Source organism: Anolis sagrei, chromosome 5 (genome assembly GCF_037176765.1).
Source record: "Anolis sagrei isolate rAnoSag1 chromosome 5, rAnoSag1.mat, whole genome shotgun sequence".
Taxonomy (NCBI): domain Eukaryota; kingdom Metazoa; phylum Chordata; class Lepidosauria; order Squamata; family Dactyloidae; genus Anolis; species Anolis sagrei.
The window spans coordinates 168,808,987-168,833,767 of NC_090025.1; the positions used below are offsets into that span (position 1 = coordinate 168,808,987).

At 40.9% G+C, this 24,781-nt stretch overlaps 1 protein-coding gene across 1 annotated transcript in view; it reads left to right on the forward strand.

Annotated features, from left to right (window-relative positions):
* SYN3 (synapsin III) overlaps window positions 1-24,781 on the forward strand; it is a 218,293-nt gene that overhangs the window by 161,161 nt on the left and 32,351 nt on the right. Inside the window, exon 7 of the mRNA XM_060776945.2 lies at window positions 15,063-15,125. Coding sequence (XP_060632928.2) covers window positions 15,063-15,125 — 63 coding nt within the window. The remainder of the gene's footprint in view (window positions 1-15,062; window positions 15,126-24,781) is intronic.

Sequence of the window (24,781 nt, forward strand, 5' to 3'; positions counted from 1 at the left end):
TGGATTTATTGGAAGTCTTGTAATATACATGAGAAGAATATAAAAACCAGAATTTTTTAAAAGGAGCACTTATTTTCCTCCACCTGTAAAGAGTACTAAGTTGGGCCGGTAGACACAAATTATCTGCATGCAGGCACAATTTGTGACACTCGCATCTTCTAAAAATCCAACTAGGATAAAACAGAGGATGTATCCTGTCTTTCCTCTGAAACATCTTGACTATTTTACACGACACTGGTTTAACTTCCAGCCTATCATAATTAGGTCTCACTTCTTTTGGAAATAATAGCATCTACCAGAACTGACCTGTGCATGTTTTGTTTTCTTCAAAGTGAATATTATTTTCTTCATCTCATTCTTCAGATGGTGTCAGGAAGAACAATTTTACTTCCTGGACTGCTTTTCCAGGAAGATGGCATACTGACATGGGATGGGTTGCATCTCAGAGAAATAAGAAGGAATGTTTTTGCTCAGAGACTGGAAACCTGATCAGGCAGACTTTAAACCAGGTTGTGTGGAGGATGGTGACAATATCCTTGAGAACAGTAGTTTATCAAGGCCCAGAGTAAACAGCCAAAAGGCTAAAGAGAGGGTTGAAGAAACAAAAGTACCAAGCAGCAAGTGGACAATAATCTCAAATAAACAGCTAAGGGAATGTCCCACAGGCTTAGAATGTCTTTACACTAATGCCCAGAGCATGAGAAATAAACAGGATGAACTGCAACTTTTAGCACAACAAGACAGGTATTATGTAATAGACATAACTGAAATCTGGTGGAATGGGTCCTATGATTGGAATGTAGCAATGGAGGGGTATAACCTATTTCAGAGAAACAGACCAAACAGGAGAAGGGGTGAAGTAGCATTATATGTCAAAAATATTCACACCTATGAAGAGATGCAAGACCTCAATCCTGGAAACCAGGTTGAGAAGATCTGGATAAGAATTAAGGAAACGAGCACTGAAAACAATGCAGTTGCAGGGGTCTACTACAAACCTCCAAGCCAGACTGAAGAACTAGATGAAGGCTTCCTTGACCAGATGACCAAAGATACAGAATGAAAAGATAGTGGAAGATTTCAACTACTCTGATATTTGTTAGAAAACAAACTATGTCCCAGAGTACAAAGACCAACAAATTCCTCACTTGCCGTACATACAAGTTTTACTGTCCAGAAGGTAGAGGGACAACAAGAGGACTGGCTATTCTGGATCTGATCCTAATGATAACTGAGGACCTGGTCAATGGAGTGGAAGTGGTGAGATCCTTACGTGGAAGTGATCATGTGCTCCTGGAGTCTATGATACAAAGGAAGGGGGAAACTAAGAGGTCAAACATTCATTGTAGACTTTAGGAGAACTGCCTTCAGAAAATCTGAGGAAATAACAGCATGATTCCATGGACAGAAATGCTTAAGAAAAGGAGAGATCATGATGGATGGGAGTTTCTTAGAAGTGAGATACTGAAGGCACAGTTGAAAATCAGTTTTCAACCTGAGCCATTTGAAGTGGACAATGTAATAGTAGAAATGCAATTCAAAATAGATAAAGAAATAGTCCAGGAATACCTGACCAGTGGCACTGTAAATGAATTCAAGTCTCCAGGGCCAGATGAACTACATCCAAGTGTATTGAAAAACAAGCAGAAGTCATTTCAGAACCACTGGCAATAATCTTTGAGACTTCTTGGAAAACAAGAGAAATCCCAGAAGATTGGGGGAGGGGAGATGTTGTTCCTGTCTTCAAGAAGGGAAAAAAGGAGGACCCAAACAATTACCACCCAGTCAGCCTGACATTAATACCAGGGAGGATTCTGGAACAAATCATTAAGGAAACAGTCTGCAATCGCCTAGAAAGAAATGCTGTGATTATTAAAAGTTAACATGGACTTCTCAAAAACAAATCATGACAGATGATTCTTATCTTTCTCTTTTCGATAGAATTACAAGTTACATGCTTGCTAGATGTAGGGAATGCTGTGGATATAGCATATCTTGATTTCAGTAAGGCCTTCAACAAGGTTCCCCATGACCTTCTTTCAAACAAACTAGTCAAATGTGGGCTGGGAAATGCTACTATTAGGTGGAGCTGTAATTGGTTAAGCAACCAAACCCAAATAGTGCTCACTAATGGTTCCTCTTCAACCTGGAAATAAGTGACTAGTGAGGTGCCTCAGGTTTTGCTCCCGGGCCCAGTACTGTTCAACATCTTTATTAATGACTTAGATGAAGATTTAGAGGGCAAGTGTGCAGATTATTATAACTTTATTTGTACCCTGCTAGCATCTCCCACAGGACTCGATGCGGCTTACACAGGCCGAAGCCTCAAAACACAGTACAACAAAACACAGTATAACAAAACAATACCTAAAGCAAATTAAAAACAGTTAAGCAGCAAAACAACAGCAATAACAATACGTCAAGACACTTTAAAACTGGGCCGGCCAGAGTAGTGGGTACAAGATTAAAAGTGCTGAAATGGTAGGGGGATTGTAGGATTATAAAGTAAGTGCAGTGTGCGGTGTGCAGTGATCTTAGTTCTACTAAAGTGCTTCTAGGACTTGGTATTGGGGTTCTTAATCTGAGAAAGCACATCGGAACAGCCAGGTTTTCAAATTCTTTCTGAAGACTGCCAATGTAGGGGCCTGTCTAAGATCTTTTGGGAGGGCGTTCCAAAGTCGAGGGGCCACCACAGAAAAGGCCCTGTCTCGCTTCCCCACCAAGCGCACTTGCGACGCGGGCAGGATCACGAGCAGGGCCTCTCCAGATGACCTAAGTGAGCGTGTAGGTTCGTAGACGGAGATGCGGTCACACAGGTAGGGTGGTCCCAAACCATTCAGGGCTTTGTAGGTGAGCACCTACACCTTAAATTGGGCTCGGAAAATAAATGGCAGCCAGTGGAGCTCCTTAAACAGGAGGGTTGACCTCTCTCTGTAATGAGCCCCGGTTAGCATCCTGGCTGCTGCCCGTTGGACCAGTTGGAATTTCCGAGCCGTTTTCAAGGGCAGCCCTACGTAGAGCGCATTGCAGTAATCCAATCTAGAGGTGACCAAGGCATGGATCACCCTGGCCAGATCAGCCTTCGCGAGGTATGGTCGCAGCTGGCGCACAAGTCTCAGTTGTGCGAAAGCTCTCCCGGAAACCGCCGACACCTGAGCCTCAAGCGTGAGCGATGAGTCCAAGAGGACTCCCAAACTGCAGACCTGTGGCTTCAGGGGGAGTGTAACCCCATCCAACACATGTAGCCACCCTATACCACCCTATATGACAGCTCCTTCCTTCCCTCCCTCCTTTCCTCCCTCCCTCCCTCCCTTCGGGCAACCTCTTCCCTTGTCCCTGCAGCCACATGTCCTTATTCACTTTCTTCTTCTGAGGGTCCCACCATGTCCAGGCACACAAGTATCAGAGACCAGCCCTCCTCGCAGTCCCTTGTCACCACCTGCTTCACTGCAGTGGGTCTCGTGGGAGCAGGAGCCACAGTTGCCCATCCATTCAAGACATTTATGCACACAGTACATAGGAAGCAAATGCTTATGGGAACTCTAAGCTCTGTGAGCCACAGCAGTACAATAAAATCATTCCTCAAGCAAAACGTTCCTTTAAGGACACTCCCCAAGAAAAGGAGAGGCAAAGTTTTGAAAATCTTAGGAAAAGGGAAGAGGCTGAAAAATGTCAAAAACATAAACTGGAAGAAGAGAAGAAACGGCAACGAGAAGAGATGAAGCAGAAGCATGAAGAGTGCTTTCGCAAGGTGCAACAGCCTTGAGAGCAGGCAGAACAGGAGGAGGCTTCAGCAAAAAACGGCTTCAGCAAAAAACGCTTCAGCAAAAGCTGGCTCAACATGAAGAGAAAAATGAGAAGGCAAGGCTGAATGTAGCCACAAGGCTTTTGAGGAAGGTGCAAGAGGGAAAATTAGCAGAAGACAAAGTTAAGAAGAAAGTGGCTGCCAAGAAACTGGAGGAAGCCCGGCACAAAAAAATCTGGCTGCTGACAGAGATCTGCAGAAAAAGAAGGAGCAGGAAAAGCTGCAGGCACCACAGGAATATGAATGATAAGAGAAAGAGAAGGTGGCTTGCTTGCAAGAAGAGGTTATAGCTGCATGAAAGAGAAGGAGTGTCTCAGAAAAGAGGAAGTGGAGAACGAAAGGAGGACAAAAGGAAAATCTGTACACCTCCTTTAAGAGATCTGAAATAATACAGCATGCATCTTCTAGATAAATAATCCCCAGTACTAGGAATTCTGTGTTGTCTTCTCCTAGGAAATTAACTGAGCCAAACAATCATGCACCAATATTACAATCCATTTAATGTTGGGATGTTATTTGATGTAAAAAGTTCCAAACTGGAAGAAATCTCCTATAAGAGCAAACCACACTATTTCAAAGATACCAGTTCTGCAATATGGAACTCTCCACAATTGCCACATGGCAAATTTGTACCACCTATTTTCAAAATATGGTGATATATTTCAGAGCAATTTGATATTTTGGGAGAAGAAAAATATTTTAAACATGTGCAACTTTTTCCCCATATAATATTGATTTAGAAATTCTATTTTTCTACACTTATGCAGAAATGAAATGCAAAGATACAGCATGGGTAATGCCTGGCTTGACAACAGTACATGTCAAAAAGATCTTGGAGTCTTAGTGGACAAGTTGAATATGAGCAAATAATGTGAAGCTGCAACTTAAAATGCTAATGGGATTTTGGGCATCAGAAGGAGTGTATAGTGTCTAGATCAAGGGAAATCATGGTAGCCCTCTATTCTGTTTTGGTCAATCCTCATCTGGAATACTGTGCCCAATTCTGAACACCACAATTTCAAAGAGATATTGACAAACTGGAGCGTGTCCAGAAGAGGGCAACTAAAATGATCAAAGATGTATACCACGTCCTATGAGGAGCGTCTTAAAGAGCTAAATATGTTTAGTCTGCAAAAGAGAAGATTGAGAGATGATAGTCATGTATAAATATGTGAAAGGATGTCATAAGTAGGAGGGAGAAGGTTTGTTTTCTGCTGCCCTGGAGACTACGGACTTCTTCACACGGCCCTTTCAGGCTGTGCTGTTGTGCCAGCAATTGCCAGTAAAAGGGAAGGCACACGGGGCAGCTCTTGGAACCCTGCACACTCTCCCTCATCCCATAATTACATGGTGGCAAAAAGGGAAAGTGTGCAGGGTGGCTCATGGTACCCTGCACACCCTCCCCATCAAATGGCAGAAAGGGCAGCAACATGCATTGGCCCACTGCCCTTTCTGCCATCACACAGCAAAAAGGGGAGGAAGGTGCAGGTAGCTCCACTGGAGCTCCAATGGAGCTACCTGCAAACTACACTTTGGAACTACAATGGAACTACCCAAACTACACTTTCCTCCCCATAATGAAGGAGAAAGCATTGTGTGATGGTGCACAGCAGACCCCATCCTTTCTGCACATAACAGTGGCAAACAGGACAAAAATGCCCCATGTGAAGAGGTTCTAGGACTCTGAGCAATGGATTCAAATTATAGTAAAGGAGATTCCACCTGAACATTAGGAAGAACTTGACTGTAAGAGCTGTTCAGCAGTGGAACTCTCTGCCTTGGAGTATGGTGAATGTTCCTTCTTCGGAGGCTTTCAAACAGAGGCCGGTTGGTTATCTACCAGGGTTTCTTTGAATGTGCTTGTCCTGCATGGCAGGGGGATGGACTAGTTGGCTCATGTGGTCTCTATGATTCTATGATTCTGAATCTATGATAAGGATTTCCCACCAGAGATAATTGCTTAGGATTGCAATCTTAATGATCTGCAACCCTGTGATAAAATTGTGATGACCAATAATGGTACATCGTAAGAAAAATGCCAACAGAGAAATTGATTTGGATTGGAGAAATGCATCCCTCTGTGACATAGCCAGAAATTGCATTGCTGTTTAAAAAACATCCTAGTGTAGATTAGCCCTAGAACTTCCTTTTGTCTCAAGGAAAGGAAAGCAACAACACAGCTACAGAAACAGATGCACTGCTGTCTTGTATGCAGCTCATTCACATTTGTCTCTTTTAATCTTGTGAGTTGAAGTATTGCCTCAGAGATGAAATCACCACTGATCCTCGCCTTTAAATTTCCTGTAAAAGGAGGAGGATTTTTTTGCCCTCTTCACAAGACAGTAATGAATGATGGAGTGGGCTTGAACAGAGACCACAAACTCTGTACAGCCCCAGACATGCCCAAGGAAAGAAGGAGACCTGTGTACTATTCCCAAAAGAATTTCTCTACTTCCTGCTACTCATAGTTCCCAGCCCCTGTACTTTTCAGTATGCAAACATATTTCTTTAAGAAGGAAAATAATGACTCGAGTTAAGGTAACGGCTGAGGGTAGAGTGTGGGATGGGAGGGGAATAGTGTTGGGTGACTGCTTTGACAAGGCTTATTTTCTTTCAGATGGAAGTTGAGGGGCTTCCAGATGTTCCATATCCTGCATCACACTTTTTAACAGGCACAGGACCTGGTTGCTAAGGTTGCTTGCAGATGGAGTGTGCTTCATCTGTCAGGTGTGCTGGAGCTACAATTCTGAAAGCTGCACGTTAACCCTCAGGGGACCTGTGTGAAATCTCATGATAATTGCTAGTCAAAATAATAGACTTGCAAAAGAATGAAGAAACTTTGATTCTCAAGAAATTTTGAACTTTTTGAACCAGCTCCCATAAGTTCTAGTCCCATGTCAATGGGATGATAGAGCGGTTTATTTAAAATGTATTGAGGTCCAAAGCTTCCACATCCTTGGACTGACAAGATTTTATCACTACCAAACACCAGGGCTCAGATCAAGAGACATAAGCCCCTTCTACACTGCCATATATTCCAGGATCTGATCCCAGATTATCTGATTTAAACTATATTATATGAGTCTCCGCTGCCAGATAATTTGGGATAAGGAGATAATGGGATCAGATCCTGGAATATAGAGGCAGCATGGAAGGGGCCCTAGATATGATGATGGAGCTCCTTTGTTGTGCTGTGCCTACCAATACAACTCTACAAAACCTCCCTCTGAGGCCAAGTAGATCCTCAAAAAGAAGGATCTCTGGATTCAGCATCCATCCTTTTCCCAGAAGTGAAAGGTTCTGAAACAGAACCACAAAAACAGAAACAGCCACAAAATATTATTTCTTAGCAATTAAAGAAAACATAATTGGCCATCCAGCCTAGTATCAGATCTCATGCCCTTTCCAATAGCAATGCTCTGCCCAACTGAAGATGTTTTGTCTAGTTAAGGAAGTGAAAATGATCTTCTACTAGAGATGTCATTCTATGTGTCCTCTTTTTTTAAAAAAAAATGGTTTTGTAGAGGAAAATGTTTTTAAATCATTGTTAGTTACACATTTATTTCTTTATTTGAATATTTATATCCTGCTCATCAGCCAGAGAGATTTAGAAACCAGTCAAAACAAGACAGTACTCATGTTGACAGTCAACACATACCTGAAACAACAGGAAAATGGTTGAGAAGGAAAATGAAATCAAAAATGGTCAGGTTGTAATTTTAGAGATGTTTTGAGTGGCCATAATCTGGATGTAATCTTCTAATGCAGATGTGGGAGTATGTGGTTCTTCAGAGGACCTTGGAAGGATGTCCCCCATCATCCTCCGTCTGGTTCACTTTCTGTTTTTAAAATGGCTCCAGGTGAAAACATGACCAAATTATGGAATCACCATGTATCCATGGTGTCTGCATGTATCCCACAAGCAGTTTTTTCCATTCATGCTGTAATGGTTGGAATTTAGGCAGATATTGCTGTTTGCATGGAGGTGTCTTGATCAGCATCCCAATCCCTGCATATTTCTAATTTCCTACTCCTGGACTGCAACTCCCAGAAATCCTCCAGATAGATTAGAGATAGATAGATAGGTAGGTAGGTAGGTAGGTAGATATAGATAGATAGATAGATAGATAGATAGATAGATAGATAGATAAGAGGAGGACTGCTGTGAGTTGCAGTCCAAGAATAGGTAGAGAAGGGAGAAAGGGGAGAAAGGGAAAGAAGGGGGGGAGAACGAAGGGAAGAGGAAGAGAAGGAAGAAGAGAAGGAAAGAAAAAGGGGGAAGGAAGGAAGGATAGAGAGAAAAGAGGAGAGAAAGAGGGAGGGAAGATTGGCCACAGCAATGCGTGGTGGGTACAGCTAGTTTAAAATAAAATAGGAGTGAGAAGAGGCAAACAAGGGAGATAAGAGAAATCAGGTCTTTTCCTCACCACTTTAGCTGTGTGAAGTTTGGATGTTCTTTGCTTGTTTTCTAGATAGCAGATTTCCACTGTGTTCCTGTATGAATTATACACATGAAGCAATGAAACGTTTTCCCAGTGCTCAATACCAACTTTTAAAGAGATTTCTGTATTTAGACAGGTGGTAGTTGAGGACTTAATGGCCCAAACTCAGAACTGCAAGGACAGCTCTTTCACTTTCTTTGCTTTTTCTCTATTCATCTGGATTTGTTTTTACAGTTCTCATGACTGTAGTGCTGATGAAATAAAATGTGTGGGTTGGAGGGGAACATCTTTTTAAAAAGCTTTTACAGGGAACCTGGACCATGTGTCATTTGACCATTGGGGAAAGGCATGTGAGTAATAGAAAATCTGGTTTAAATGACACAGTCTTGGAAAGTCAGAAGGAAAAGTTTTAAAGTGTTGTGTCTAGCTGGGGTGCCATCAACCACGACAATAGCATGTCCTAACCAAAGCAGATATTATGAATAGAGACCTGTGGCATTGTGGTTTGCCTCTTTCAGAATGCAAAAGTAATACATGTTATAACCTAGCTTTTCAACTGTAATTATGCAAACAATAGAGAGCGTGCTGGGTGGGTGTTCGGGGGCTTGTTCACACTTGTGGCTTACCACGGAACAAAGGGACCACCATATTACAGAAACATAAATGCTGTGTGTGATGCTTAGATATGAATACCTCAATTATAACTTCCCGCCAGTGGTTTATCCCTAAAAAAGAGAATCATCACTGTTTAGATCTCAAAGGTAGCTGTATGTCAACCCACTTGGAGACTCTGTGCCTCCTCAGCTGCCACCCAGATTGCTTATTTTCCCTCCCCTTGAAAATAAAGGAAAGAGAAACTGTTCATTATCGAGTAGCCAAGTTGCCTACTTTACAGAGGAAAGGCATACATTTGAAGGGACCCTTCATTTCAGTGTAATCTGTGGGAACCATGAGCCATCTAGTCATTTTGAGGTCTTTAAAAACATTTAAAATACCCCTTGGGGGTTGTTGTGTAGAGCAATATTGTCAGTTTTTGGGGGATGCTACCAGGTTGTTTTTTTTTGGGGGGGGGGGGGATTTTTAAAAAATACCTTCCAGCTGACTTCCTGACTTTCAATATTTTTAGTTTTTGAAAAGGTGGTCAATATTTTTTGTTTTAAAAAACATTTTAATGGGGTGGGATGGAGCCCTTTGGAACCCAACATGGCCTATCAGCTTTTAACAGTTGTCCATCCATCTTTTCTTTGTTTGTACGGCTGTCCAGACAGTATTCAGTTGAAACATGCAGTAAAAAGCAAGAGCCTATAAAACAGGCATGGGCAAACTTCGGCCCTCCAGGTATTAGGAATTGTGGGAGTTGAAGTCCAAAATACCTGGAGGGCTGAAGTTTGCCCATACCTGTTATAAAATTTTTAGAGTTGTGCATCAGTCATTAGCAACTGAACAGCAGACTGAGTAGGCACACAGGTCAGCCGGATATGATCCTCCATTTTATGATAAAATGTATTGTTTATCTATTCAAACTATAACAATAGTTTATACAACTTTGCATATCATATATGCATCCATTTTAGGGATATCAATTCCCTCTTTTTCTGTGATCTGGCCAGACACACCCTAACTGCACCAATTTGTCAGGGACACTCCCAACTGAGGCCCCTTCTACACTACCTTATAAAATCCAGATTATCTGCTTTGAACGGAATTATATGGCAATGTATGACTCATATAATCCAGTTCAAAGCAGATAATCTGGATTATATTGCAGTGTAGAAGGCTTTAAAAGTCTCCCAGTATCTCTGTTCCCTCATTTTCCCCTGCTTACTTCAGTTGTTACAGATTGAGTTCAAATTGCAAAAGTAGATGGCACTCTGTTAATTCAGCAAGGGAAAGAAAAAATGGATGGAGTGGAATCTTGTTTTTGCCAGTAGATTTAGGCAAAAGCAAGCTGCTGCAGCCTCTCCTAGCTCTTCTACTATTTCACATCAATATATTTTGTAATCTCGATCACACTGTGATGTTGCTTCGCCACAAGGTTCCCAGGATTCCTCTATGAAATGTTAAAGAGTATGGTGTCCATGACTCCCCTAAATGTGACAGCTGACAGTGTATTGTCCTTCATCCTCAGGGTTGGCTCTGCCAAGCAGCAAAATAAAGCAGCCTGTTTCATATGGCATCACTGGATAAATAGACAATGATGAAGCAAAGCATTGCTAGTTGTGCAGATCAGTGGATGTGGGGATGTGGGCTCTGCGTTAGACAGCAAAATATCTGAAGTCAACATGCTATACACTTTGATAATGTGGAAGACCGAAAAAACTTTGTACTTTGAAATGACTGGTGTTTTTGTGGGCTTGTAGGTTTTGTAGGCTTGACTTATTCATCTTTGACATTTCTTAATCCACAGACCCACCACACTCTGTCTGTGTGATCAATGCAGGCAATTTAGAAAATTCAGATGATATCATCCTGTTTGTTTTCCTGGTTCTCTTATGAAAGCAATCTTAAAAAAACAAATATTCTGAAGTTCACTGGTTTATTTTATCCATGATTTCGGTACAAACATGTTTGTTCTGGTTAAACTCTTGCAATGCCCTCTCTTAATAATATTCAGCACCCTCCCATGCGAATTGTGACTGAGGTTATATAAATACACAGTTCTTGGCTCCAGCAATTCCAGTTTCACCCTTGTGATGGTTGTCATACCCCTTGCTGCATGTATAAAACAAACCACTAAAGCTGAAATATTACCCACAATTATTTGAGACTTAGCCCCACTGAACACATTTGGACTTTTGTCTGAGAAAAGAGCTGGGGGCGGAGGGAAAGACAGGGTCAGACTGTCACACTCCTAGAAGAGTGCCTTCTCCCATATGCAACTACTTAAACTATAAGTTCATCTTTAGAGGCTCAGGACAAAAAGTTGCATCCAAATTTGTCTGGCTGTCCAGCAGTCAAAGGCTAATATAGTGGCCCTTCCCTGGAGACTTCTATATCTTCAGCATCTACTCCAGGAAGAGTAGGGGATCCCATAGGAGAAGAATTCAAGGGAGCATGGGAAATGAAAAACACCAGTGTCTGAGTAGACATTCACAGAGTTGGATGGAGATCCATTCCCCCTGTTTATATGAAATTAATCAGCACCCCACTGATTGATTTGCTTCCCCCAATAACTTATTTTCGGCATGGGGAGATGTTCTTGTTTATTCATCCATGGCTTTAAACAATCCCTGGACATTTTCTGTTTTAGTGTAATTTTTAACCATGGTTTCTAGTTAAAAGGTGAGAATTGTGTGGCTAGTTATTGTTGGACTGCAGTTCCCAATAGTCCTAGCGGGCAGAACAAATTATAAGGAATGCTGCAAACTGCAGTGCAACAACATCTAGCAGGCTGTATAACACCTGTCCTAGTTGTTTTGTGATATCTGTAGTAAATGTTTATGTAGTCTTAACCATTATCAGGGAGAGGGCGTGACAAATAAACAGGCCCAGTAACTAGACTGCTTTGTAGCAGCTTGGTTTATTTTTCTGCCAGTAATCATCTCATAAAATGGGACCTTATATTAAGGTAAATCATTCATTTGTTTAACCTATATTACCCACTTTCCTATTAGAACTGATCTGAGGTATCAACAGTAATCGTTTGCAACATGTTTAAGTAAATGTTTTCCCTTGACATTAAGTCTAGTCATGTCTGACTCTGGAGGGTGGTGTTCATCTCCATTTCTAAGCCGAAGAGCTTGTCATATGGCTGGCATGACTGCATGGGGCACCATTACCTTCCCGCTGGAGCGGTACCTATTGATCTACTCACATTTGCATGTTTTTGAACTGTTCGGTTGGCAGAAGCTGGAGCTAACAGTGGGAGCTCTCCCTACTTCCTGGATTCAAACCGCCAACCTTTCAGTCAACAAGTTCAGCAACCCAGTGGTTTAACCCACTGTGCCACCGGAGGCTCCTGCAGTGCCCTCCCCTAAATATAGAAGCCAACTGACTGGCAATTGATTCTCATTCCAATACTTGAAGGTGAACAGCTTGAGTTCACATCTAATGCCTCAGGAAATGTCCAAATACCCCAAACTCTGCTGCCTAAGGTTGTTAGCTTCATAGTGCATGATGTGTGGGGATGTTGTTGAGAGTTGAGAAAGGCTTAGACAATAAGAATTTGAATATGTACTAGCTTGTTGTTGTACATTCAGTCGCTTCTGACTCTTTGTGACCTCATGGACCAGCCTATGCCAGAGCTCCCTGTCGGCTGTCACCACCTCCAGCTCCTTCAAGGTCAATCCAGTCACTTCAAGGATGCCATCCATCCATCTTGCCCTTGGTTGGCCCCACTTCCTTTTTCCTTCCACTTTCCCCAGCATAATTGTCTTCTCTAAGCTTTCCTGTCTTCTCATTATGTGGCCAAAATACTTCATTTTGGCCTCTAATATCCTTCCCTCCAATGAGCAGTCGGGCTTTATTTCTTGAAGTATGGACTGGTTGGATCTTCTTGCGGTCCAAGGCACTCTCAGAACTTTCCTCCAACACCACAGTTCAAAAGCATCTATCTTCCTTCACTCAGCCTTCCCTAAGGTCCAGCTCTCACATCCGTAGGTGACTACAGGGAATACCATTGCTTTCACTATGTGGTTCTTCGTTGCCAGTGTGATTGTCAGTGTGATGTACTAGCTAGAACCCATAAACTGTTTTTATTCTGTGTGTTTTTCTCCAAGAGACATCCTTGGTCATAGGAAATATTACACATTTAAGCATCATCCATCTGTCTAACCTTTCCTGCTATAAGAGAAGTGTGTAAAAAAGAGCTTTAATGACAAACAATGTACAGAACTGTAATTATATATAGAACTTGCTGCAGATGGAGATAACCGTCATTTATATTTAGGTCATACTAAATGGATACTGAAATGAATAATTAGTGATTAAAATCAAAATAACATTTTCAAATCTTTCTGTCCAAGGAAAACAAAAATTCTAGCTACAAGGCGTAATCGCCTTAGCAATGACCTGGGGAATTCTGGTGCCAACTGAGAATAGGTAGAGATGGAAAAATCAAACTTTTTCTTTCCCCCCCCCCCCCCGCCCCCCACCCCCCACCCCCTGAAAAAATCTTATTACTCACCCTGAGGTTTTTTACCCTTCTTCACAGGCTGAAAGGGTACCGTAAAGCTGACATTTTGGCTGATCACTTGAAACTTGGTAACCATGCCTACTACACAGCCTTTAACAGGAAGAATTGACAACCATTTGTTTCCAGTTACTTTAGCTGTTCAGTTCACAATAGATCAGAGTTTCTCAACCTGGGGGTCAAGACCCCTGGGGGATCGCGAGGGGGGTGTCAGAGGAGACACCAAAAATAATCAGAAAACTCAGTATTTTCTGTTGGTCATGGGGGTTCTGTGTGGGCAGTTTAGCCCAATTCTATCATTGGTGGAGTAAATAATACTCTTTGATTGTAGGTGAATTATAAATCCCAGCAACTACAATTCCCAAATGTCAAGATCTATTTTCCCCAAACTCCACCAGTGTTCACATTTGGGTATATTGAGTATGCATGCCAAATTTGGTCCAGATCCATCATTGCTTGAGTCCACAGTGCTCGCTGGATGTAGGTGAACTACAATTCCAAAACTCAAGGTCAATGCCCATCAAACCCTTCCAGTATTTTCTGTTCATCATGGGAATTTTGTGAGCCAAGTTTGATTCAATTCCATCGTTGGTGGAGTTCAGAATGCTCTTTGATTGTGGGTGAACTATACATCCCAGCAACTAGAGTCCCAAACGACAAAATCAATTCCCCCCCCAACCCCACCAGTATTCAAATTTGGGCATTTCGGGTATTAGTGCCAAATTTGGGTCAGTGAATGGAAATAAATCCTGCATATCAAGATATTTACATTACAATTCATAACAGTAGCAAACTTATAGTTATGAAGTAGCAATGAAAATGTTATGGTTTGGTGTGTCAGCACAGCATGAGGAACTGTATTAAGTATACTGAACACCATAAAATTGCATTTGTGTGCATGTGCGTTCAAATCACCTGTCGACTTATGGTAGCCCCATGAACTTAATAGGATTTTTTTAAGGCAATGAACATTCAAGGGTGATTTTTCCAGTCCCACACAAACTTAATAACAAGCAAGAGAGTCTTAAGTTAGGACAGAATATACAAAAACTTGCCTGTCCAAATTATCTTCAGAAGTTTCTTCTGTTGATAAGACCAAGAAAAATACTGCTTCCACATAATGTTTAGAAATCTATGAACCCCCAATCTCTTTCTGCTAAATCTGCATTATGTCCTGTGTATGACATAGATAGCCTAGTCAGACTATATTTTCAAAAAAAAACCCCATTGTGTTTATTTACTCTGTTTCTGTGCTTGATCATCTGAAATTATGCTGTATAGCAAAGTATGTAGCAAATATGTAATGAACTTCCAAGTCTTTCATACCCTCCGGAGAGTGTGCATGGGTCTAATTGGCATCAGGGCCAACCCCAGCATGGCAATTGAAGTTTTGATCTTTGCTTTGCAGCCATCTTTCCCTCCTAAGCTATAGTCTCCCTTATCAGGATGAGCGCCTAAAAATCCTAGGCACGCTGAACCCCAATGGAAAGCCACTTAGAGGTAGCTGCCACCTAAGCTGGTTTTGACATTTATCTTCCACTGCAGATGTGCTTGCTGAAAGCCCTGTTCTACATGTGATTAGATAACAATGGGAAAATGCATAGCCAAGAGATCCAGCTGCACATGTGAAATAAGTTTGAAAATAATAACATTGAAAATAACGATGTATTGTTTTATTTTTCAGCTCACAACTCCAGCTTTCCCTGTTGTTGTCAAGTTGGGACATGCTCATGCTGGAATGGGGAAGGTAAGGTGGAGGCATTGTAAACTAACATCCTAACTTGGTGAGAGATATCTAAGCACTATACACTTTGACCAATAAGGTAACACAAAATCCCTTCACTGGAAGAGAACACTTCCCTAATCCTTTGTGTCATTAGGGAAGTTGAAAGGGATATACCATATATTGCAGATAGACATTTGTTCATAATATATGTTAACTGAAGGTGCATCTACACTGTAGAGTTAATTCAGTTTATCATAAAATAGCAGAATTAATACAATTTGGCATAAAAATACCTTTCTCTGCCAGCAGGCATTTGGAGAAGGATAAAGGGAACACTACTGGGGAGGCTGTGGGTGAGATTCTGTGGGATGGAGGAGGTTGTGATTTTTAAATGCTCTTGTAAGTGTATTCATTATATTTTAACTGTATTTTAGCCTAAATCCACACAGTACTAGTTTGTTTATTTAATTTTTGTATTCACTTTTTAAGGATTGTGACCAAAGTATGTGATTGTTAGCTGCCTTGAGTCCCCATGAGGAGAAAGGTGGGGTGTAAATAAATCAATCAATAAATCTGACATCACTTTAATTTCTCCATCTTTTTGGCATAAGGATGTGGTGGGCCACCGTGTCCTTCTGCCAAGAGGACAAGGAAAATGAGGAGGGGCTGACATAAGCATCCAGGTGGGCACATCTGACCCCGCGCCTTAGTTTGCCCATGCGTAGAGTAGAGGCACCCTGAGAGTGGGCATATAAGATACAAGATGTTAGCCCAGAAAACAGATGGGGAAGCATCTGGGGTAGGGAACTTGTTTGTTTTCAGATTAGGTTCAAAAAGATACAATTGCTTTATTGCCATGTTCTGTTTGATAATGTGGGATGGAATTTTTGTTGTTGTTGTTGTTGTTGTTGCACAGTTCCTAGACTATTTTATCCAAACAACAACATTATAGAATGTCTATCTGGACTGAAAAATTAAGAGCAGAATATTAGCACACTTCACCCTAAGTAGTATTTCATAACAAATAGCTAATTGTGACCAGGATTAGTATCAGGCTATGCAGAATTTAGATAATCATCTCACTTTGTCTGTCTGAAACAATGTCTCTATGTTCAATCAAATCTGGAGGCAATAAGCCTATAAATATATGAGCAAGCATGATGAAAGGAAAGGAGAAATGAGTCTAATGGTCCATTTCCTAGTCTTTCAGTGGTGTCCCTTCAAGAATGAGACATGCATACATTTGTGCATGGAAATGTTATGCTGACTTGGGGTTTATTCAAAGTAAGGCAATTGTTGCTTGATTGTTTCTATCTGTAGATGGTTACCACATTTTACTCCAATGAAACCAGGGTAATTCTTTTTCAGTTTATCATGAATTTCTACCTCAAAGAGTTCACTATCCCTCTATATAGGTATCCTCTAACTACAAAAAACAGTGGTTTAATCCATTGATTGATCCCACTAAGTGGGAAATCCTTGTTTTTGTTCTGTCAAAGGAAATCTAGCCATTCACTTAACCAGAATTTTGCAGAAACAGGAATAAACAGACAGTCTTTTTGTTTGGTAGTATGCCAAAAAAGAAATTCTAAAAAGAGCTTTCTTTCAAACCTGTTTGTTTTTCCCAGACTCTCTGGGATACATCTACACTGAATAGACTAGAAACTTCTTTGCTTTAGGAACTAACGGAAGCAATAGTTTAAAAAAAACAAAACACAATTTGTATTTTCAGTGAACATCATATAGAGAGCTTGGCTTCCACACAGAAATTCGATTGCTCCTAATATTAGGACAACTGAGCCTTTCTAAAATATAAATTATGATCCAATCTGATTTCTTTCTGCACTTAAATAAAATTATTTTCACATCAATGTTACTAAGTAGTATAGCCAACAGGAGTGTCACCTACATCTCTACTCACCCATGGAATAAATAATAGACCAAAGCATTTTTCATTTCTTCATATTTAAAATAATGCGAACTTACCAGATGACCTTAGTCAGAAATTATTTGCTGTGTTTTTATTTCTGGGGTCTTGCATTACGTATAGAGGTTCCTTCTTGTTTCACAGAAAAGGCTGAACCTGGGCCCCAGAGTACCTGTAGGATTGGTTTAGTATCCAAAGGAAATATAATTCAGCAACAAGGAAAAAGTATTGAAAAAAATTTAGGAACAGAAAGAAATTAACTTTCAAACTTTCCTATTTCAAAATGTTCATTAATTCAAATGTATAATCTTTTCCATTGAATTTATTTCTACCTTCATTATTTCTAAACATGGGATAGTTTTAATGAGAATGGAGATAGTAAGACATTGGATACAAAGAGGTATTATATAATATGTTTATAATTTTTTTAACATAATACTCAAATGTTGAACGTGTGCAAAAAAACATTTTCCCCGTGAAAAGAAGCATGAGTGTTCCTGTTTTGTTTTTTGTTACAATTCAACAGTTAATATATTATGGCATATTGTCCAACATTTCACAGATGAAAAGTGGGCCAGGTGTGTCTAAGCAACATCGAGTATGGTCAATAATTATTAATGAGGAAGAAGAGAGAGACTAGAAGAGCTGCAGTAGTTTTCTTTTGCTTGAGTCTGTTAGGAAGGGCAAGACTCCTCGTGCTCTTCTTTCCCTGCCTTACTTGAGTGCAAACTACTTTTCTACATCAAACTCAATTTGCAGGAGCTGAAGTCAGGACAAAGGCAAAAATGGAATGAGGAGGAGAGAGAAAACAGCAATGTTTAAAAAGGAGCTAAAATGGAATGACAGTAGAATAATCAGTACTGTTCCTTCCAAACCTGGGCTGTTGGGATGTGTATTATAACACTGCACACCCTTATTTAACTAATGACATCTGTGAGCAGAGCCAACAGATCCGGATTTGAAGATTGTTTGGCCAGTGGAACCACATCACAGCAATGCGGAAATCAGGTGTGCTCAATATGGTTTGCTCTTGGAGTCAAGGTTTCCAGCTGTACTAACCTTTTGGTACTGTGGAATTTTAGCAGCTAATCACACCCTATGTTTCATTTATTGCTGCTCTGTTGCTTTCTGTGATGTGGGGCTTAACTATGTCCTGTTTATGTTAAAAGGAAGCTAAGCTTTTCAGTTGAGATGAAAAATCATTAGCAGACTACCTATTGGTTGGCTGGCATGAGGACAGCTGCACCCTTTGCAGAGCAAACTGTGAAGAGGAAACCTCAGCATTCAAAAAGACTTCAACCAACTCACCCAATTACATATTGGCTGTCTTCTACAAGTTCATGAAACATTTGCCCCATCTACCCAGACTATGTAATGCAATTAGAAGCTAGCTTTAGACAGCAGCATTTAGACAACAAACTTCCACAAAAGTCTATGAAAGCCCTTACTGTGGGTCTGGGCCCCAAACTGGTTCCAGGATGCCCTACCTGAGCATCTGCACAGCGAAACTGCTTTCTTCAGTACTGGTTTGAAACTCCATTAAATGGTCAGTATAGATGAGGCTATTGTGGAAGCTACTGAAAAGGAGGCAATGTGATAGGGAGAGAATATGGCCTTCGATACCGTCGACCACGGTATCCTTCTGGAACACCTCGCAGGGATGGGACTTGGAGGCACTGTTTTACAGCGGCTCTGGTCATTCCTAGAGGGCCGATCCAAGAAGGTGTTGCTGGGAGACACCTGTTCAACCCCACAACCGTTGTCTTGTGGGGTTCCACAGGGTTCAATTCTGTCTCCCATGTTGTTTAACATCCACATGAAGCCGCTGGGAGAGATCATCCGGCGTTTCGGGGTATGGTGCCATCTGTACGCAGATGATGTCCAACTCTGTCACTCCTTTCCACCTGCTACTAAGGGGGCTGTCGAGGTCCTGAACCGGTGCCTGGCCGCTGTGACGGTCTGGATGAGGGCGAACAAATTGAAATTGAATCCAGACAAGACAGAGGTACTCCTGGTCAGTCGCAAGGCCGAACAGGGTATAGGGTTACAGCCTGTGTTGGATGGGGTCGCACTCCCCCTGAAGACGAGGGTTCGCAGCTTGGGTGTGACCCTGGACTCATCGCTGAGCCTGGAACCCCAGGTTTCGGCGGTGACCAGGGGAGCATTTGCACAGTTAAAACTTGTGCGCCAGCTGCACCCGTATCTTGGGAAGTCTGACTTGGCCACGGTAGTCCACGCTCTGGTTACATCCCGCCTAGACTACTGCAACGCTCTCTACGTGGGGTTGCCTTTGAAGATGGCTCGGAAGCTTCAACTAGTCCAACGCTCGGCAGCCATGATTCTAACAGGAGCGGAACGCAGGGAGCATACAACCCCCCTGTTGCGCCAACTCCACTGGCTACCGATTTGCTACCGGGCTCAATTCAAAGTGCTGGCGTTGACCTTTAAAGCCCTAAATGGTTCCGGCCCAAGCTACCTTTCCGACCGCATCTCGGCCTATGAACCCACCAGGACTTTGAGATCTTCCAGGGAGGCCCTGCTATCGATCCCGCCAGCTTCACAAGCACGGCTGGCAGGGACAAGAGATAGGGCTTTCTCGGTGGTGGCTCCCCGGCTGTGGAACGCCCTTCCCACAGACATTAGATTAGCACCATCTCTAATGGTATTCCGCAAAAAAGTAAAGACCTGGTTATTTCAGCAGGCGTTCGAATAATTAGTGCAGTGACTGGTAATGACATAGGAATGGAACAATGGATGACGAATTTGGATCGTATTTTTAGTGATGAGATGCTAGTGATTGGTTATTATAGTAATTTGTGTACTAACTGTGTATTGATTAGGTTGTTAACTGTTTTTATATTGGTGTATTGAACTTTGCTGTTTCCTGTGTGTTGTGAACCGCTGTGAGTCGCCTCCGGGCTGAGAATAGCGGTATAGAAGTAAAGAAAATAAATAAATAAATAAATAAATAAGTCTTTGCTGCTTAGTATCACTCACCACAGCACACAAATGATCCCCCTTATCCCAGACCTCTTTCAGTCTTGTTTATTAGTGATATTTGCAGATAGTAGGTTCCTTAACTACAAGGATTAATCTAATACAATTATTCCTCTTGGCTCTGTCCTCCCAAGCAATAGAATTTCCAAAGAATTAGAATCTGTACTCAACCTCAAGTGCTTAAGAGGCCGGGAAATTGATTTTGTTCTTAAATGTTGACACAGGTCAAATAAGAAATCCACAAAATGCATGATCTCTTGAATTGATACACTGTGGAGGCAAGTCCAAATGGCAAATGTGTTGCATAAAGCCACTCACCACTGCATAGTCATAGGTATTTTAAAGGCACCGGTGGAATCTTTCTATTCACTTTTTCCAGTAATGTAATTACAGTGGTGAGAACTTGGTTTTGATTATCTTTCTATGAATTATGCTATATGAGGTATTCACATTTCAAGCCACCACCATCACCCGGCAACCTACCAACTGGTTTCATATGAACAAATCCACCCAAAGTATTAATCAGACGAGGTACCTTTGAAAGTATAAACTATTCTAATGCAAGCCGCTATGAGTCCACCAGTGGAAAAGCCGAGATATATAACTGAACAAAAATGAAAATAATCAAGTTATGTATTTCACACTGTGCTGTGAGGAGCCAAATCCCTTCAAGGTCCTAATTATGCGATCTCCTGATGTCCACAGTGGTTGTTCAAGAGGCTTGTTCAACAGAAAATAGGACACACACACAAGCTGAGTCAAGATCTAAACAGTCTGAGGTCAAGGTAAACACATCTGTAAGTCCATTTTGGGATTGAACCAAAAGAATAAGGATAACAGGTCCAAGATCAAATTCACTAAGGCACGAATAGGTGTTGGAAGTCAGGTTAAGATGGATCAGTTTTCTGCAGCAGGGAAACATCATAAAACTGCTTAATTTAAAGCTTCAGTTACTCAGCTCCTCCCTGATTATGCAGCATTTCTCATAAAGATGTCTAGATCTTCTGAGCTCCTCCCTTTCCTGCTGTCTCTAAAGTGCTGTAGGTATGTCTAAACTTTCTGGAACTTGATGGGAGATGCTGCTTACTTGATCAACAGAAAAATGCAGCTTTGGGCTTAGATTATAATCTAAGATTATAATTATTAAATTCATAATTATTAACTCAAACAGCAGATAATTCATCGGACCTTTTAGGTAATAGTATGCATCCTCCTTCAGACTTTGCTCTCTAAAACCCATTGCCTTTAGGTAACATATCAAATGGTGAGGAATTTATCTGAGTTGTAGTACAACAGCATGGGCAGAAAGGGCTTCAATCATCTATGCAGGTCTTAAAGTGTTGTCAAAGGCTTTCATGACTGGAATCACTGGGTTGCTGTGAGTTTTCCGGGTTGTATGGCCGTGTTCCAGAAATATTTTTTCCTAACGTTTCACCCATATCTATGGCAGGCATCCTCAGAGGTTGTGATGTCTGTTGGAAACTAGGCAAGTAAGGTTTATATATCTGTGGAATGTCCAGAGTGGGAGAAGGAACTCTTGTCTGCTTGAGGCAAATGGGAATGTTGCAGTTGGCTACCTTGCTTAGCATTGAATGGCCTTGCAGCTTCAAAGACTGGCTTATTCCATGTCTAAAAACATTGCAGATATACATCATATACCTATTATATTAAGGTGTCAAAGTCAGGATGGGAGATTTGGAGTCTAATCATTTTAAAGTTTGGTTCAAGTTTAATAACTGCTCTCCAAAACCCTAAATAGGTTTTTAAAATAATTACTTGTAGCTTCAGGGTAGTTTTGTTTTTTTTCTTTGGTCTCGTTATGGACTAAAGAATGGTTGAGGATAGCATGGATTTCCAGATACCTCTATGTCCCAGTCTGCTATGAAGTTTTAGGTAAACTTTGTGTGAATATTTGTCAGTGACGTTGTAAAATGACCCTCAAATGTTCTCAGGACTACAACTCAGAGTGATAAATTCCCTCGATGTCCTTCACCTCTCCTTGACCAGAGTATGGAAGAGAGATGTACTAGATTTACAGTGAAGGAAAAAAAGGAGCTCCTGTTTTGGGGTTATGTGTATTTTTGTTACTCTAACTTTATTTTTAGTTCTCTCTAATTAGACCAGTTAAAGAGTTCCCTTCAGATCTATACCAGTCACAGAATTTTTAATATATTTTTTAAAATAAACACTCTCCCAATGCAGTTTGAGAATGAAATAATTTTACAGCACTGGAAACTAAAAGCTTGTTGTTCATAATGCCACAGTCAACATTATTTTTCTTATGCAGGATGTGGGATTTTGTTTTATTTTTGTTAAATATAGACAAAAATAAGCAGAGTCACTATGTCCTGTTAAAATACCAAGAGTCTTTTACAGGGATGACCAACTCATCACACTTCTTTCTCAAGAATAGGAAAGAAAATAAAAAGAAACATGTTCTAAAATCAACAGTATGGAAAAGTGGATGTTTTCAAAACTCTTCATTGGAAAATGGACAAATGTTTTCTTAAAAGTAGTGCAACAAGTAACTTCAAATGCAATGTTCAATTAACCTTCCCATTCATACACATCCTGAGTCATATTAACAGCTATCACCCATTGCTGGAAATAGCAGACACATCCCAAATAATGAACCTAATTATCCTTTTTAAAATATAAAATGGATGTATCACAGTGTCAACATCTGTTAATACAGATTATCAGCCTGGTTTTAGAAGTAGCATTAAATATTTTACCATTCTAAACATATGAACATGCAATCATGATGTGCAAGTAGTGAGTTGAAAATACATTTTGTAGTTCATTCTAACTGCAAATACTTTAATATGCTGAAGCAAGAGCTAATCAAGTCAGAAATATTAATAGGCGCAGGCTGCTTTCCTCTGTCTTTGATGATGGTTTCAAGATCTGCATTCAAAAGATTCCATTTTTGCTCTTTCTTTCTCACTATCTCTCTGAGAGTTCAAAATACAGATTTCTGAAAACATCTTAACACACTGAAAATAATTAGACTCTGGATCTTAGCAGGAAACTCTGGTGAAGCTAAGCTTGGAAAAATGCTTTTACTTCCTATAGATTCCTGTTAAGGCTGGGATTGGCACAATGGGTTAAACCCTTGTGCTGCTGAACTGCTGACCTGAAGGTTGGCAGTTTGAAACTGCGGGTTGGGGTTAACTCCCACTGTTAGCGCTAGCTCCTGCCAACCTAGCAGTTTGAAAACATGCAAATGTGAGTAGATCAATAGGTACCGCTTCAGTGGGAAGGTAAATAAAGGCAACCATGCAGCCATGCTGACAACATGACCAGAAGGTGTCTACAGACAACAGGCTCCTCAGCTTGGAAATGGAAAAGGAGCACCTTCCCATGACCCAATTTGAGCAGCACCTCCAGAAGCTGGAGATGAAAGGGGAAGCCTTTACCTTTGTTCTGCGTATTGGTGTGGCATTGTTGTTTAACTGTATTAAAGGGCATTGAATGTTTGCCTATCTGTATATGTTGTAATCTGCTCTGAGTCCCCTCAGATAATATAAATTATTATTATTATTATTATTATTATTATTATTATTATTATTATTAAAGAACTAAGTAAAAAAAATCGACCTGTAGACACTAAATCTCACTTGATTTTGGAAGCTTAGCAGTTTCCAGTGCTGGATTTAGGACAAATGAGGCCCTGTACTGGTTAAGTTATGAGGCCCCTTGCCTGGGCCCTGAAGGAAATAGGTCTAGTAGGCTCACCGCCTGCTTTGTGGCACACTCTCATGGACTATCAACTCTACCATTATGTCTGGAATTGTTCTGAAACAGAACACCTTCAAGCACAATGGTCAATCTGCTACCGGCAGGGTCAGAATTGTTTAGTACTTAAATGGAAAACCACCAACGAATACCAGATATTGCAGGCAATGTTTCAGAGGAAGAAACTGACAAAATCATCTGTGAATACTCCTCTACTCACATGAAATTCATCATAAGTCAACAGGTGACTTGAAGGCACATGTACACACACACATAGCTATTAAAAAGTTGCTCCTGTTGCTTTCTTCTATGCAGTTTGGAATGATAATCCTGTTGTGCTTCATATATCTTGCAAAAGACCATGCTAAGCACTTCTGCTAAAGTGAAAGAACTTCAATGTATTCTTGAAAAAGTTCAGTCTGAAGACCATGGGTTTTAAAACACATAATCTTTTTCAGTCAGCTCCTTAGATCTTATTGCCAGAAGCAGGAACTAATGCCCATTTTGGGTTTTATCTGAGGCAATTTATGAAGCTAGCAGAACCCCAAGATTTAAGCTACTAGAATTCTGCTCATATTGCAACAAAGAAAAGAAACATGTCTGGTCTAAAACTGATTCCATAATTACAGCGGTAGTGATTCCCACCCACTAAGGGCCAAAAACGTGACATGAACTTTAGGAAAGTTTATTAAGCACTGTATTAAAAGCACCCATCTTGGATAAGTAGCTCAAACCTCTTGAAATTGAAACAAAAAAGGCAATGTGTGTTCCCTGAGAAAAACTGTTGCTTGAAATTTCCATTACTTCCTATTTCTAAATAGCCAGATTATACATCTGTCCTCCAGATAGTTTCACTTTTCATTTATAGTCCAAATTAGCTCCCTAAAAAGGAAAAGTTAATGGATGTGGTGGTAGGAGGGTGTTGAGAAGAGCAATGGCATTGGAATTAAAGCCATAAGGTACACATGAACCTAATTTCCTGAGATGTATGTGTTCTTTCCCTCTCTTCTGCTTT